Source organism: Astatotilapia calliptera, chromosome 13, assembly GCF_964374335.1.
Source record: "Astatotilapia calliptera chromosome 13, fAstCal68.1, whole genome shotgun sequence".
In the NCBI taxonomy this organism is placed as follows: domain Eukaryota; kingdom Metazoa; phylum Chordata; class Actinopteri; order Cichliformes; family Cichlidae; genus Astatotilapia; species Astatotilapia calliptera.
This window is the reverse complement of record NC_137434.1, coordinates 7,575,569-7,593,059: the sequence shown is the minus strand read 5'-3', so window position 1 is coordinate 7,593,059 and position 17,491 is coordinate 7,575,569. Positions and strand designations below refer to the sequence as shown.

At 42.8% G+C, this 17,491-nt stretch overlaps 1 protein-coding gene across 5 annotated transcripts; it reads left to right on the top strand.

The window, feature by feature from the left end:
- The first annotated feature begins 523 nt into the window (after nt 1-523).
- Nucleotides 524-17,287, top strand: ikzf1 (IKAROS family zinc finger 1 (Ikaros)). Of its 5 annotated transcripts, none has more exons than XM_026190374.2 (8): nt 525-836; nt 5,284-5,337; nt 5,511-5,624; nt 11,304-11,570; nt 13,045-13,212; nt 14,529-14,654; nt 15,086-15,217; nt 15,646-17,287. In XM_026190374.2, exons 1-8 carry the CDS (start codon nt 548-550, stop codon nt 16,329-16,331), a joined length of 1,836 nt encoding a protein of 611 aa, XP_026046159.2. In that variant the 5' UTR covers nt 525-547; the 3' UTR covers nt 16,332-17,287. The 5 variants fall into 5 exon arrangements, with proteins under 5 accessions (XP_026046160.2, XP_026046159.2, XP_026046158.2 ...); XM_026190373.2 differs by having other exon boundaries at nt 15,083-15,217; XM_026190375.2 differs by lacking the exon at nt 15,086-15,217 and having other exon boundaries at nt 524-836.
- Nucleotides 17,288-17,491: the final 204 nt, after the last annotated feature.

The window sequence follows — 17,491 nt, the reverse complement described above, 5'->3', positions numbered from 1 at the left end:
TGAAACCAGAGGGAAAACCACATTTCAGTAAATTAATGCATATCTGAATGATGATCTGCTGCAGGACTGAGAGAGGATGCACTTACTGTACACGTATTTTAAAACAGGAAGTAATAAAGGAGGCTAATGTTAAGAGATGCAACTGTTTGCTCAGGCTCAGACGTAATCCTGATTGTGTACGCTTCATTCGTGCTGTGTTAAGGTACAGGACAGGAGGCTATGACGCTAGAGGTAACACAGAGAGGTGGGGGTGGGGGGATGGGGGAAGCAAACTGGATGAAACATTAAATAGAAGAAGAAGAAAAGCTCATTATATGGGAAACACTTGTGTTATTTTCATGGACTGCTTCAGAGTGCCAGAACAGGTGACAGAAGGGGAGCTGTCCAATATGCAAGTGAGGAGTAACCCCCCCTCCCCCTCTCTCCAGCCCACACTACCCCCCCCCCCCCCCCACCTCCCCCAACCCCAATCAGCTTCTTCGGTGTGAATGAAATAAATAAACAATGAATGGTCCACTCTCCTCGCTCGCCTCATCCCATCTCATGCATGGCTGCCAGTGATGGTCTACTGGGTGTCAGCTTTTATTGGCACGGCACAAAGCAAGTGCCAGGGGTTCGGTGGCCCGACTCCCCACTGCAGACTGTGGATAAAAGCAAGCAAAATGCCTCAGCCGAGCTGAGAGACATAGTCATGTTGGGCTGGAACGAGGAAGTGCAGTGGAGAGGGGAGGGACTCAGGGCGCAGCTCCATGGGGCCGCCGCGGCGCTGCGACCTTCTGCACATGGAGCCGGGGAGAGTTGGAAGAACTTCATACTGCAAACTCAAGGAATAGCAGGTAAAGTGACTTCAACCGCACATTTCAGCTCGGTTCTCACCTCAAAGGCTAGGCCAATACCTCTAAAGTGATTTCGATGGCAGTGAAATGGTTTAGGAGACATTTGCGCCTGACTGGAAAAGACTCTCCTTATAGTTTCGGTGCAGGTGCGCCTCAGCATCAAGGTCCCGTTTGATGCGCGTAATTTTCTACTGCCACAGAGTTTATAACGGATTAAATAACAAGACTGTATTTCAGTAATATATCGGGGAAAATATATTGTTTTTAAAGCGTTGTCTGTGTCTGTAAGCTACGTGCAGCAATTTAAGGGAAGTAGAGGGAAATGTTCCCCATTTTCCTTGCGTCTTTTTTTCTCTCTCTCTCTTTTGGGAAATATGGATAAATTATTTTCCAATTAATTCGACTTCTATAAAAATCCGAATCACATTTTCTTTAAGAATTCATACAGATCGGCTCTGGGCTCGTTATCATTTTAACTCGTTTAACTGTTTTTCCCTCTTCGGCTACGGCACCTGTTGCAACAGATGTGCGCACTCTGTAAACTTTAGGGCCCTTTTTTTAAAAGTGCCTTAAGTTTATTAAGATATTTAAAATGAACTTTTTTTTCAGGAAATAATTTTCTTTAAATTGTTGAAAGCGCAAAATTGACCGGGGCCTAAACTAATGCGAACATGTTTTTGCTTAAACAGGAAATCAGTACGCACCGACTAAACGCGCTCTCAAGCGGCTCGAGTTTACACACAAATCAGTCGCTCTGAGCATTTCTCGTTCCGTTAATCTTTGTGTCGGCCTGTTCAGAATCGAACCGCAGTCTCGGTTAGCCGGTAAGGCGTCTGTGTGGAGGGAAGAAAACAGGCAGGACTGATGAAACTTTTCACGCTGCTGACGCTCAAAGGTGAAAAAGTTGCTCATCAACGCCCAGGCAGAAAACTGAAAGATTCACCGCCGAAGAGATGGGGGGGGGGGGGGGAATGATCGGGGTTTTTTTTTCTTTTTAAACGCGATAAAAAAACAGAAGTCCAAGAAAGCTGAGTTTCCTCAAATATATATATTTAACCCTTCTCTAAATTATTATTCATTAACTATAATTAACCGTGTGTTTAAAAGTGGCGTTTGTGGGACGTAAAATAAGTTGGCATTAATTAAATTTTTTTAAACTTGGAAAGCATCTTTCTCTGATGTGTCCTATTTTTTTTATTAACACATTTCAAGTTTACGGTCAAGCAGAAAAAAATATATTTCTCCGCAAATGTAAAGCAGTTATCTACTTTAACAATAAATGTAAGATAATAAATAAACTACGCGAAAAGTCAAATAAAATAGCAGAAAACTCATTTTTGATTTCTGAACTTGTAAACGGAGCTCAGTACCTGCGCACATAGGGCTTTTTTCATAGCTCAGTTGGAAAGAGAAGTGCTGAAAGTGCTGCAAATCTGTCTGCGGATACATCATCTTTCTTGTCAGTAGAAACAGAAGTAGGAGGGGGTGTGAAAGGGGGAGGGGGGTGGAGGGGTTAGAGGAAGACAGACAGTTATTAAAATGATTGTACTGTCTGAATAGCAGAGTAGTGAAGTGTGTCAGATGCAAATGAAGGAAACTTCTTCTTCAGCGCACCTTTGCTCTCCCACCACCACCACCACCACCCCCCTCCTCCAATGATAGACTCCCAGAACACATCTGCTAACACTATCTGCCCACTTCCACCCATACATTTCATGAATTACTGATGAGCATCTCTGCGTGCACACACGAACAGAGGTGTCCGCGCGCCACGTTGCTTGGCAGTGTGGGATCATCTCTTTTCCTCGTTATTGATAAGAAGGCGCCCACGGCGGTGTTACTTATTGCAAAACTCACAGGACGGATCGTTATTATTTGAGATGTTTTTCGATAATTGTCACTCAGACTGTTCAGTTAAAAGTGGAAAGTCTGAGTGGAGCGTATGAGTAGGAAATCACTCAAAGTGGGGCTCCTGATGTGAGGCGAAGTGTGATGAAGCTGCATTCACATAGCCGTGTCACAGCACTGCTGTTTATCTGCAGATATAGTTTAATTTATTTAAAATATTTAATTGCTGCCAAAACCTATAAGTATAAACTTGTTTTAAAAATACTGGGCCTTCAGTCATATTTATGATGTTTAATCAGTAGAAAGTTCCAAGTGAAACTCTCAAGAAGTGTCACTTTAAAAAAAAATCCTTCATATTTTCAGTTTGTTTTAACTGTGCATTAATCTAAACACACACAGACACGCCACTGTGTCAGCTTTCTCCAGGGTATCCAGACTTTGCTGGTGTGGTCCTCAGTATCTGTTAACGGTTTCGTGTGTTTCTCATCTCCACCCTGCTCCCTGGTGTAGCTTTGCACCTCGCTACCCCCACCCCCAGCGACACACCGCCACAACCATCCACCAAACACACACACACACACACGCACGCACGCACACGCACGTGCAAACACACAGGAGGAGGACCGAAAATTCTGTCAACCCACAAGCCTCTTCCTGCCTCTCCTCAGTTGACGTACTCCGACCAAAACTGTTCCAGTCCCCCCTTTGCGCTCTGTGTTAGAAGTCTTTTCTCTGACTCCTATTTCACCGCCTGAAAGATTCCACCTGCCCCCAGTTCGTACACTCATACACTTTGACACTCATACGCCAACGCGCGCACACACACACACACACACACACACACACACACACACACACACACACACACACACACACACACACACACACACACACACACACACACACAATAATTTCACTCTGATTTGAGAAGGAGAATCATTAATAAGTCTGGATAGTTAGATGGAAATGTTTTAGTCGTGCTCCGGCTTTTATCAAAAAGTTCTACTTTCAGTCTGAGTCTTAACTTGATGATCACCAAATGCCAAAAGTATGTTAAAGTAGAAGCACTAAAAGTAAAAACAGAGCTGTCGGTAAACACAAGGAAAAAGTGCCATGAGTGTTCTGAACAAAAAAAAAAAGAATTTCCTGAATATTCTACATGCACTTTACTTTCCACATGCCTACGCAAGTGGGTTGTGGCTGAATGTAGGAACTCTCTCTCCTTTTTCTAAACTTCTGTCAAAGCCCCCCCGCCAACACATCCGTGTTTCCCCTCTCACCATCTGCCCAGAAAAAAAGGGCACATGAGAATACACCTCCCTCTGCCCCCGACCTGCAAACTCCAGATGCTGAGGAACGGCGCTGCCGAGTCGTCGCTCGGCGCAGTAACACGCAACACCACCGTGTTATGCTGAACAAATCATCTGCACCAGTGACCTATGCCCCCCCCCCGCGCCACCCTTTCTCCCTCCTCTCGCACTTGCATCCTGAGTGTCTTGCAGGCCTTTGAGCTCCTGACTTGACTCCGCAGAATCTTGTGCGTTGCGACAGAGCGGCCCCGTTGCTTCCCACTATTTGTTCCAAATGTGTGGAGCCATCTGTCAGTAAAACAGGAAGGGCTAGGTTCCCCTTCTCCCCTGGGTTTGTTTCGCTATTTTCGGGAGCTTCACTTCTCCCTGTGTGGCTGCTTGGACTGGGCAGCGGCCCCACCAAGGGCTTCTTGAAGTGGCGGAGCTGGGGCTGAGGCTGTCGGGCCCATCTGCTGCAGGCTTGAGGGCCATCCATTATTAATGGGGCCACGAGCATTGGTGACTCCTCAGATATGCAGCCCTGGCCGGAGGAGCGCTTCTGGACTCGATTGCCTCTTCTTGCTAAAAAAAAAGGTGGGGGGGAGTGTAAAAATAAATAAATAAAGAGAAGTTCTCGGTCCTTCTGCCTGCTTTTCTGTCTCTTTTCTTTTTCTGCACCTTCCTCTGACTTTTTGCCCTTTCACAGACATCTACTTCTCTCCATGCACGTCTCGCAGCCTTTCTCTCATCTCCTTCTTCTTCTCTCTCTTTTCCCTCCCTCTCTTTGTTTCTGATTGTGGCTTGCGTGTGTCTGCACTCAGGCCGCGGGCTCAGCGATGCATGCTCAGTAAATTAGAGAGAACACGAACGCCGATCAGCTGGGCACGGCAAACACCCGCATCCCCGGTGACCTGGGGCCAGTTAATTTTCTGCTTAATTTTGCGGCAGTCAGTTTGCATTTTGGGATGATTATGTGGCAGGAAATTAACAATAAATAACAAATGTGGTCTGAAAGCCTATTCCCGGCAACCCCGCGCTACCGTCAGGGCCCCCATCAGCCGGGGCCCGAGCTGCTCTCCGTGCTCCGTCTTTCTGTCAGACTTGTAATGAAAATGTCTGTAATTCTTTGTAATGTAATGTGAGGGAGAGTGGTGTATCTGCGGCTGTGACAAGAGCGATCTCAGTGAGGTTATGGAGTCACGCCGAGAAGTACACCCTTTTACTCCACTCTAGATTTTTATAACGTTGTTTCCTGCGCCTGCACTTGATTAAACTTACACGCACCTACATCTCTATCTTTCTCCCATTAGAGTACTTGCACCGCATGGAGACAGAGGAGGCCCAGGAAATAGCCCAGATGCCAGGTAAAAGCTCGCCTACTGCATGATTGAGCTGTAGAATGCACAAAGTAGATACAATAGGCCCACAAACAGGCTCTTACAGGACGGAGAGGTAATTTTGCTACCCCTGAATGAGTCATGTCGCGGGGGTTGCGTAGTGAGTGATGGGTGTTTGCTGGTGTGTGTCTCTACCCCAGACAGGGACAGTCCCCCTGCCAATGAAGCGTCCGAGGAGGCAGAAGAGCCCATGGCTGTCCCTGAAGACCTGTCAGCCGGCTCCACCCAGCAGCAGAACAACCGAGGGGACAAAGGTAACTCAAGCGCAGCCTGACCGTCACCGCTGCTTCTGTGAATTAAAATGAAAGTAAAAAAATCAGTGTGTGATAGCAAAATTATGTTGATGTATTGAATATATCCCATGAAGCGGCAATCAAAAACAAGCCTAAACGACTGCAGTGCCCTTCCCAGCAGTAGTCAGACGTATCATTCCCAAAGCATCCAAATCAGAGTAAAGCGATAAGTGAAAGTAATGTAAGGATCAAAAGTGTGACATATATGTTAAAAAAAAGCATAAAATTAATCAAATGAACATCCAGTGGGAGATATTTGCTGTTCCAAATCCCTTGGAAAAATTAATTTAAAGCTGCAAAGAGACACATTTAGGTCATTGGCAGGAAAGGTAAAAAAAAATCCCTTTGATCCATGGCACGTCATTAATAAGCTGAATCTTAAGGAATAGCTAATGTGGCCTTGATTTGAGTTTGCAAACAGCAAGCCAGGGAATCTCATGGTGAAAATCAGGATGGAGAATGCAAGGGGGAATCACATCAGTGACATATGTTTATCTCAAGTCTCCTAACATGGGCGGTTTGTGAAACAGGAAATGTTTACTGGTCATTAAAGGCTGATCGGTTTTATATGACAGCAAGATAACCGGACATAGCATTCACCTTTCATAGGACAAACAGCATAGTTGTTTTGTGTGTATTGTGCCTTTTTAATGTCCAAAACATACTTTCACCTATTGAATGAATCACTTGAAATCTTCACATATCACATATAGGAGTTAGAATGCAAAAAAAAAAAAAAGACAAAATGGAATGGCTCAAAATTGACCACCTTATCAGTATTTTTCCACTTACATCCAGATAACGGCAAAGATTAGCAGCGCACAGTCAAAAATAAGATGTGAGAGGAAACTGAAATAGGATGTGTAAGAGTTTCCTAAGAAGAACTTGCCATCAGGCAGTTTCAACACTCCTGGAGATAAAGAGTTCAGGAACGGGGCCAAGCTCGGAGAGCGCATCACCGCACCACATAGGTCGCACACCTGCTTACTCACAAAGGCTCTCTCTTTCCTACTTTTGAGCTGTCAGGTGCTGAACCCGACACAGGCAGGAATCTGTGAGTCTAAACAATCAACACGTGTTCAGCCGAGTAACGGAGGATGTGTGTGGAACCACGTTTTACATCACACATGCACGTCTTAGTCAACCGAAAAAAATGGGAAATGGTCGTCGTGAGCATTATCTAAATGTTTGACTTTCATTGGCAGCCTGTAAAGAAGGGAAAGAAGGTGCAGCTGGGTGTATGACTTTATGTTCTGCGTGCGAGTTTCTTTTCAATCCTTTTGCACGAGTGTGTGTCTATATAAGGGACAGAAAGAAAGAAGGGAAGTGCAAGTATCTGGTACATCTATGCATCACTGCCTCAGTGATAAGAGCCCAAATGAGTTATAATTATCGCCCAGGATCATGTGCTGCTCAGTTCTCTTTAGTGAAAAAAGAGGGGACTATATGTGGGACATGGGACCTCAAAGTATCGAAAGCTTAAAACCTCGAAACCCAGGTTATTTCCTGTTGCAAGTGAGTCTTTATAGCCTGGGAACGTCATTGTTGGCGCACATTCGCTGTGGTACAAGCTACACATGTATGACTACACGCACGAGGGAGGTTAATATGTGACGCCTATTTAACCATTTCGTGAAAGAAACGTTTTTACCGCCTTGTGTTTCTTACACCGAACATAAGCCCAGAGACTCTGTTAAAGTCACAAGACTGTAAGATGACCTTCACAACATCCCAGTGAAATGATTTCGCTTTCATTTTCAGTGATTCAGATAGGTCCTCGGCTATGTCAGAGACATGAGACTGAGAAGGAGACTGAGCGGTTTAGTTCCCGAAAGCATGGAGGCGAGTTGAAAAAAAAACCCAAAAAACGAAAAAAAACAAAAAAACGTGTGAGGGCAAAAAGCAGGCTGTTTTTGGTGTTCCTGCAAGTTGTGTTCAGTGTGTTGCTGGCGTGGTTTAACACTTGTGGTTCCACTACTTTGCACACAGGGTTATTTTCAGGCAGTGAGAGCAGCACAACTCAGTAACAGGAACCTCCAGTGGCTCCTTGTGTTTCCACGCTGCAGAGCACAGTGCTGTGTTGCTTCCTACCCGCTATGCATCCTTGTCAATGCAGCTAGTTTATTTTTTCTTTTTATGCCTTTCTAAAGCTCTAGCATTTTACTTGTTAATTATTTTTCCAGTCACTGCTCCAGGGCGTGCTGTTTCTTTACCTGTAGTGTGAGGAGTAGATCCGTATCAGGTTATAACCATTTTATTGAGACCTGTTTTGTTTGTCTACTGTGATCTGACACTTGCTTCCCAAAATGAGTAAATCAGGATGTGTGATGTTCATGACAAACAAGATGTATAGCAAAAGCTTTCTTCCTATTCCCAATTTAGTCACAACTTCCCCATATCCATGAGAAGTGGGTGTCAGCCCAGTGTTCATGGTTCCCTTCTGCTCCAGCTAGTTGATAATCTCAAAGCTTCACTGGTGTATTAGATGATAATAGATAAACACATTTTTTTCCACCCGCTCTGTATCAACCATTTCCTGAAATTGTACACCTGCCTCACTGTGAAAAGGCGTTATTCTTGGATCAGTTCTGTATTTTTTGGGGGGGTAGAGAATTCTTTCAAAAGCTAATGTGCACGTAATTTATGTACTTTTTACAATGTCTATCGACATTTAAAAACAGTGTAATTATCCTACGCTGTGGCAGTTGAAGGTTTTGCGGCTAAAACCATAAATTAAATTAGCAGGATTGAAGTGGTATAGCCACTTATGGAGTTTTGCTTTCGAGTTCTGTGATATGCAAATGCAAATTCATAACTCAAAAAAATCCCTACAGCTAAGCTACACTAACACATAGTCATGTAAATGTTTTGTTTCAATGAGAAAAAAACCCTCAGTGGTTAAAGTGAGAACCTCATAGATGTACACTTTGCAATAAATGAAACGTAAAATCTTCAAAAAAGATGACTATGGCTTCATAGCTTGTGATTTCTGTTTGTATCTGTAAAGACAGTTAGCAACAACATTCCATAAATCGGTGACGAGTTAACTTTACCAGGGGAACTGCTGGATTGCTGCATTTGCATTCATGAAATTCAAACATTTTTCCAGTAGCAGAAGCAGATTATTTTTATTTTTATCTCACTGATTTTTTAAATTTAATTAATTGTATCACATTGTATAACCTAAACATGACTTGCTGAGAGTGTACATAAATTGGAACTGCTACACAGTTAGCTGTCACAGAAAGGTTAGCTTAAAAAGTAACAGAATCATTATTAGGAACGCCATAACCAACAGATAAACCAAAATTTGTGGTAGTGGTTAATTGTTCAATTAGTTACCTAAATGTAATAGATAAATTATAGAACTACATAGTGTTATCCAAAAGTAACAGATAAATGATCAAAAGTGCTAGCTAAAATTAAGGGACAAATGATTATAGTTAAAAGTAGCCAGAAGGAGACCTTAAAGCTAATGCTAAATATAATGGTTAACAGTTTGATGGATAAAAACAAGGGAGAAATGTCTTATATAATTTTGATAAAAACCCACAAATAAATGGTTCTAATAGATCAAGTTTGAGCAGGCTAATGGCTAAATGCCTAGCTAATAGCTAGTGGATAGCAGCAATGTTAAGCTACTTAAACAAGGACAGTTGTTATTTTAACTGATATAATGTGAAACAGCTGATTCTTGAAAACTCAGAAAGATAGCAACAAGTAACAGATAAATGGTTGACATATTTGACTGAAGCTAATTTAAGTCACTGATCAAACTGAGGGTGAAACAGATTTTATAGTTTTTCTTTAATGTCTGTAAATAGTCGTTAAAATAAGTCGTAAACGTCTGTAAAAACAGAGAGCTCCTAACTGAAACTAAACACAATAACAGAACAATCCCCACTTACATGCCATGCTCATCTGTGGTGCATTGTAAGGACATTTTGAATGCTGTGTAGCCCCTAATTCCTACTTGGTTATGTAACATAAATGATGGCCAGTTTAGCATTCTAACCACACTTTTGTTTTTTATAGACAGCAAAACGGTTTCTTTCCTTTCTTTGCATGTTGGTGTGTCTTTTATCTTATCTCCCCAGCAAAATACAAGTCTGTCCAATAAACCCAGCAGTTTAACAGATGAGATTACTTCTCATGTGACATAAAATAAATAAATAAATAAACACATTGTTTTCAAAAGTGTGGGTATGGACTGTCAGATTATGAGAAAAGGGATGATCACCAACATCTCGTGATCCTACTCAGTTCTCATGTTTCACTCTTCCCTCTGTGGAAAATGTACATTAGGGGATTTATGCCCCCTCAGTGACTCTCGGTGAAAACAACACTCCTGCATTAGAAAAAAAAAACTGTTTCAGTTACAGGCTGTTTTACAATTCCTTTCCCATGCTTCCCTTTCTGTCACTTCTCCATAATTCTTGGTATTTCAGTTAGACAGGCCCTCTTTGTGAAGCTTCCCCTTTTCCATGGATTCCTATATTTCATGATTTCCACTTCTTCCTCTTCAGTTGTACAAACAGAGGTAGAGGCATGGGGAAATCAGGCTGTCACTGTGACATGCAAACCACAGGTTGGTAGCTGCGGGACTTACATGATCTGTCAGTTCTCTTAAATATTTCTTAAGTCCATTGGTGGGAAAATGAAGCGGCTGAGAGTTAATCGCACAGGGCACTTCTATTTTCCTTGGAACACTGGACATCAAATACACGCTACAGTGTGTATTGGTTTTTTTAAAGCTTTTCTACAGATAAGATAAGAGCAGGCGCTGATCGCTCGGGTATAATTTTCTTTCGGCACTTTAAAAAGCTAGAAATGTACAAAATGACACGAAGACCTTTGCAAATGAATACGAGTGTGAAGAGGCCACATGGCTGTATATCTGTGTTGTTCGCTCGGTTGCTATGATAGATACCGCGCGTGTCCCTAGTTTCGCACTGCTTCCTGTGTCTCTGTTTCCTGTTTATCTTGCTGTCATTTGCTTCACCAAAGTGTGATGGTGTGAGATGATCGGCACGTTTCTTCATCTCCTCACTGACATCCTCAAAGAGTAGACATGCTGTCCACCTGTGTGCCCTTATGAAGAGCTTTGCCTTTTAATGTGAATTCAGAAAAAAAATGTCTGAAATAGGAGGGAAAGTTTCTGAAGGGCTGATGCAGCATCCCTCTTCACAAGAAAACGTGCACTAAAGGAAGTTGCTATTACAAAGCTGTTGGTGCCCTAGTTAGGGCAGTTGCAGTTTCTGTGTTACAGCTTACGGTGCTTATTCCAACAGGAGTAAACACAGAATGTGCAGAGCTCCACTGAAAAAAATATCTCTCTATATATGAATAAATTCAAATAAAGCCAGGTATATTTTGTCACAAATTAAAAAATCAATAAAGTTCAGTTTAATAGCTGGAAATCCCAGTATGAGTTCAGCATCATGGTTCTTTATACAAAAAGCAAAAAACAAAAAAAGTAGGAATATTAAAACACAGTGTTGGGATAAACATCTCTCTAACTTCTCATGCCACAGTATCAATATCACACTGATAAATTGCCCATCTTTAGTATTTAACATCATGCAAGAAACAAAAATGCTCGTATTCTAAACCGTGGCCCCCCCTTGCCCTCTTTTCCAGCCTGTAACATTAAAGTTGAGGCTCGCAGTGATGAGGAGAATGGGCTGGCCTGTGACATGAACGGTGTGGAGGAGGAGTGCGCGGAAGACTTGCGCGTGATCGATGCCTCCGGGGCCAAGGTGAACGGCTCACAGCCGAGCCCCGAAGCCAAGGCCTTCTCCTCGGCCGGCGGTATCCGGCTGCCCAACGGGAAGCTCAAGTGCGATATCTGTGGGATAGTTTGCATTGGCCCCAATGTGTTGATGGTGCACAAGCGAAGCCACACTGGTAAGCCACGCCGTCTGCAACACTTCTTGCCCTTCCTTTGCACCCATGTTCACTGTTAGTATAAAGGAGATGGATATAGGGGTAGAGAGGTGTGCGCTGTGGCTCCTCCGCCTGTTTAGCCAAACATAAATTCTTTTCAGAAACACAAGCAATGTCACCATGCACACATACACACTCTCTGAGAGTAAATTCTTTTGCAGTCCTCCTCACACTCACTTGTAGCATGCTTGCATCTGGCTGTGTGCGTGCAGAGCCTAATATCGTGCATGAAATAGACTTCAAGATGTAGCATTAGCATTCGTGATTGTTTATCTAACAGTCTCTGAACTGCCACGTGACAAGCAACTGATCAGGTTATTGTGTGATAAAGTAGCAGAGACAAACTTGGTCCAAAGAAAACATACCCTCAGTTGAGAAACAGGATATCTGCAGCAATTAAATGGGATCTCTGCAAAGTGACAATTATCTGGCTATTAAAAGTTTTTCAGAATTCAAAATTGATATTCTATTGTAATGGAGCCAAACCAGTGGTGGGGAACATTTGTGAAAAAGGCACTTAACTGTCAGGCTTTAGAAACTAATGAAACTCAAAATGGAAGAAAGGAACAGTAGACTAATGTAAATGCAAAAGAAAGTACAATAAAAGATATAATGAAGTGCCTCCTATTTAAATAGAAAATATTCTGTGGTGAGTCTTTGCTCCTGAAATGCATTTTTAATGAATTTCCTTTTTTATATATTTTTGCTGCTTCACTGGTGACTCTTATTTTACGGGGGGGGGGGGGGGCTTTGAAAAAAAAAGAAAGCCATATTAAAACGTTCTCACAGAATGCCACAACACTCGGAGAGGATGGATATTGGTTTATTCCAGAAGCGCTGATCAGGAAGACTGGCTCTCAACACAAAGTGTTTCCTTCGCTTTATTCAAATGAGGCTGAATTTGCATTGTGATGTGCCGCTCTTATTTTAGAGACGAAGAAGAGGAAAAAATGAGATTTTCAGATCAAATTGACCTAGGCAATGGTGCATTACGGAGCTGGCAGGCTGAGTCTGAAAGGCTCTTGTTCGATCAGAGCGCCAGAAGTCTGTGGGGCAGGGGGAGCATGGAGAGATGGAGTGTCACTCTGCTGTGAAACCCTCCCCACAGGCTGCTGGATCGCTCTCCGCCCCGGAGACGCTGCATCATCCGGCTTGTAGTGCGGCGACCTCCCGCGTCCCCGCAGCTTTTCCATCCGCACAGAAAAGACAAAGACTTTTATCGCTGTCAGTGGAGGGAGGGAACAAACACAGTCAGATTAGTGCACTCAAGGAAAAGCTTAAAAATGAAACAAACTGTCTGATCCGATCCATAAAATCCGAAAATTAGAAGCCAATAAAACATACAAGTTATTCTGTCCCACCCCCCTGCCCTTTCTTTCCTTGTGTTTACATCTTTGCAGTAACGTGTGTCTGCTCTGTCTGTTCTCGTCCTCAGGAGAACGTCCATTCCAGTGCACCCAGTGCGGCGCCTCCTTCACCCAGAAGGGCAACCTGCTGCGTCACATCAAGCTCCACTCAGGGGAGAAGCCCTTCAAGTGTCACCTGTGCAGCTACGCCTGTCGCAGGAGGGACGCCCTCACCGGCCACCTACGCACACACTCGGGTGAGCAAGGTCACCCCCGCTGAAAACTTCTGCACTTTTATGTTGGACGATTTTTACAAAAGGCACAGCAACTTCTGCAGCACATGCAGCATGAGCTCGGGACTATGTAAAGGGAAGTTGACAGGGTGTAGATATGGTGTCACTTTTTTTTTTTCAAATGCTTTGCAGAAGTACGTGTTAGTGTAATTTGGGTGTAAACAGAATTCTCCTTCTGAAGGGTTTGTCAGAAAAATGGAGGGATAACAATCACGATTGTGTCATTTTACAACGTAAATGTAACAGCACCTACAAAAAAATAAGTGAGAAAGATTAAAGCATCTGATATATGTTGGTTATTGAGCTGAATTGTAATCATATAAATTCAGCCTGGAGAGCTTTCAAACTGGAGACAACTGGACTTATAATATTAAAGACATAGAATACTGTTATCATAGTAATGTAACTCCTAATATGTAAAAGGAATGTATTTAAATATAAATATATGTTAAAAAAAAAAGGCTTATTATTTTCCTTAAAAAACCAAAAACGCTAGTCACTTATTTTTAGCATGCAAAAATAAAAAGTGCATGCATTAAACTAATTTCAGCTGTTTTTATGAGCATTCACAAAACAAGTATGAATGGGTGGATGAGGGTCCTTAGGGACTAGTAAAGCGCTATACAAGTACAGGCCATTTACCATTTACAGGCCATTTGAGTTTGTTTTGTTTGTCTGTCCAGGTATGGGCAGAAAAATCCTCCCCTTCCTCAGATTTTTTCATATTTTGGATTTAATTTTCAGCACTTTTTAATTTAGGTTTATGGCTTTTTTTCTCTGTATTTAAAAATATAGCAAAAATCATCAGTATTTGTCAGCATATATTTTCTTAGTGAAAAATAAAAAATGTTGCTCTCCATCATAAGGTTTCAGTTTGCACTGTGTTCACTCTACACTAAGTTGCTACCTGAGTTACCCATAAATACAGAGGACATGAGCTCAGCACTATCTGCAGCAGCAGAGCTTATGGCATCCTAAGACATAAACTTCTACTTGTGAGTTCTTCCACAGGGCCTCCCAGAAATTGTTTTGGTTTTTGTTTGTCATTTACATTTTTGTAGGTGGTGCTCTTTTCTTCCCCCTTTACCACTGGTTGTGCCAGATCCCTAATCAGCCCTTATCTTGTTCTTAATCTGCTCAAAATGCATTCGTTACATCAATTCCTTCCTGTGTTCTTTCAAGAAGGAACCAAATGGCCATTTAACTTACTTTAGTGTTAATTATTTATAAAAAAAGTTTTGCACTGCTCTGCTTTCACTGATGTAATTTTTTTTTTGCAGTTGGAAAACCCCACAAGTGTGCTTACTGTGGGCGGAGCTATAAGCAGCGCAGCTCTCTAGAAGAGCACAAAGAGAGGTGTCACAACTACCTCCAGTGTATGGGACTGCAAAACACCATCTACACAGGTTGGTGCCTCACGAGGCGTGCGCTTTAACTTTCACCCAGATCTAATGACCTACTTTATCCTAAGCACGGGATGCAGGAAACTGTGCACAGAACAGCAGCCTATCACAGTCACTGTCTTTGTTGCTAAAAAACAAGACAGGCTACATTTCCATTTAAATATAGGCTCGTGTAGGTATCCGAGCTAATTAAGTCAGTTTCTTTTTCTATATAAATTTAGACACTTCATACTTAGTGTTCTGTACAGCTCTACATTAAAACCTGAAAACAGATCATTATGAGCAAATGTTATATTCGTAAACCAAGTGCTTCACGTGTGTCAGAATAGTCCGCTCTGTGCTCTGTGAGAAAACCACCATCAGGCTTGTGCCAGCAGGACAAACTCCAGTTACTTTGACGCTAAAATCTACTTCTCTGTCTTGCTTTCCAGTAGTAAAGGAAGAAAGCAACCAGAATGAGCAGAGGGAAGACTTGAGCCAGATGGGATCTGACAGAGCCTTGGTGCTAGACAGACTAGCTAATAATGTAGCTAAACGTAAGAGCACTATGCCACAGAAGTTTGTGGGTAAGGGCTGAAATCTGCTTCTTTTGTGTCAATACAATTTCGCTGTTTTTTGCTGAAAGAAAAAAAAAGTGTAACTGTGACTGTTTGTGTTCATTGGGGTTGCATTTTTCTCTGCAAGCCTGGTTCTATGCAGTGCAGCCTAATCACAGACTGCACCTTTTATTTGCTTAATCGTCACTGGAAAAGACTACATTGAAATATTACCTTGATTCTGCATAGACATGTTACATTTAAGCGATTCATATCCACACAAAAAGCAAAAAACAATCAAAAGAGGGAGAATAATAGAACATCAAAAGGTAGACTGAAGTGACTCATTTTAAGACTCAGTGGCTCAGTGTCAAGATGGTGAGATGATAGGATGCAGGTGAAAGTGTGTCAGCGTAGTACGAACCTCACCCTGCCCTTCTGTCTCTCCTTCTCTTCAGGTGACAAACGTCTGTCGGACCTCTCTTATGACGGAGGAGCAAGCGAGCTGATCCAGCCCCACGTCATCGACCAGGCCATCAACAGCGCCATCAGCTACCTAGGCGCCGAGTCGCTCCGGCCTCTGGTCCAGACCTCCTCTTCCGATGTGGGCCTCGGCTCCATCTACCCCCTCCACAAGCCGGCGACGGAGGCCCACGCGGGGACGGGCTTGTCAGCCAAAGACAGTGCGGCCGAGAACCTGCTGCTGCTCTCCAAGTCTGCCTCCAGCGAGAAGGACGGCTCGCCCAGCCACAGCGGCCAGGATTCCACGGACACCGAGAGCAACAACGAGGATCGCCCGACCGGAGCAGCCCCCGGCCTCATCTACCTGACCAACCACATCACCCAGGGGGTTAGGAATGGCGTGCTTCCCCTGGTGAAGGAGGAACAACAGAGGCAGTTCGACACCATCCGGGCCATGGAGATGGCCTCCGAGGGCTTCAAAGTAGTGACAGCGGACGGGGAGCAGGTGAGGGCGTACAGGTGCGAACACTGCCGCGTCCTCTTCCTGGACCACGTCATGTACACCATTCACATGGGCTGCCACGGCTTCAGAGACCCCTTCGAGTGCAACCTCTGCGGTCACCGGAGTCAAGATCGATACGAGTTCTCCTCTCACATAACACGAGGAGAGCATCGCTACTGAGCCACATCGACCAGAGAACACACTTTCACAGGATAGAACAGACACACACACAGACAGACAGACACACACACAGACAGACAGACAGACACACACACACACACACACACACACACACACAGGCAAGCACATGCAATAAATTAATATAAATACATCATGTAAAATACATTGTTAATGTCTGTGTGTTTTTTATAAGGTATGCATGTTTGTTGACACACAAATAAATATACAACTATTAAAAACATTGATCTTCATCTCTGATACGAACTATTCTGTTTTTTTAGGGTTTTTTTTTTAAAGAAAACAAAGTAAAGAAGTACTGTTCTTCATTCCTCACAGGAATGAAGAACAGTACTTCATAAATACACATCACCTGTGTATGTAAATATATATTAAAAAAAAAGGTCTTATTTTTCCTCCTTTTTTTCAAGATTTAAAGTAATAGGATTTACATCCTTTTTGCTTTGACACCTTTCTGTGTTGAATAACAGAAAAAATGTCAATTCCTTCTGCGGCTGTTTCCAGTGCAGGCAAACCCAGTGTAACATAAATACAATCAGTAACGTAACAATCAGTGTAGATAGACCCACAGCTCCCCTGTAAGGTTTTAACCTGCTCTTGTGTTTGTAATAACCTTCACGTTATTTATACATTTACATGCCTGTCTGTTTTTTGTATTTATTACAGTGATCGATGTTTGTTTCTTAGAGTAGTCAAAGCTGCATTTTTTTTTCTTTTTCAGTTCGGCTGTACTAAATGTGTATGATGTTATCTGATCCATGACTGCTGCTGGAAGCTATTTTTAGTGTTATCAGAGGGAAATGTTTTCCTGGACTTTTCTGTTTTATACCTGATGGCTAAGAATTGTTTGACCCGTGAGACGAAAACGAAGTTGACCTCAGTTGAAGGGAGCTTAATGCTTGCAAAAATATCAATAAAGGATATTTTATATATGCAAATAGTGTGGGAAGAGTGTTTCTGTTTTTTTTTTCTGTTTTTAAAGATGGCTGTAGAAGTAAGGAGAAAGCAGACCTCCTGGATATCCGTGTGCCAAAGGAAATGTGAAAATCTACAAATTGGGGTCGGGCTCGGCAAAATTAACTCGGGAGTTAACGGAAAGTTTCCCTCAGATTCGTTCCCACATTTCGCTCTCTTCACACGCT

Coding starts and splice junctions, on each gene's coding strand:
- ikzf1 (XM_026190373.2), top strand. CDS start 548: ATGGCTGCCAGTGATGGTCTACTGGGTGTCAGCTTTTATTGGCACGGC. Junction 5,338..5,510: donor GGAAATAGCCCAGATGCCAG/GTAAAAGCTCGC, acceptor TCTCTACCCCAG/ACAGGGACAGTCCCCCTGCC. Junction 11,571..13,044: donor GCACAAGCGAAGCCACACTG/GTAAGCCACGCC, acceptor TCTCGTCCTCAG/GAGAACGTCCATTCCAGTGC.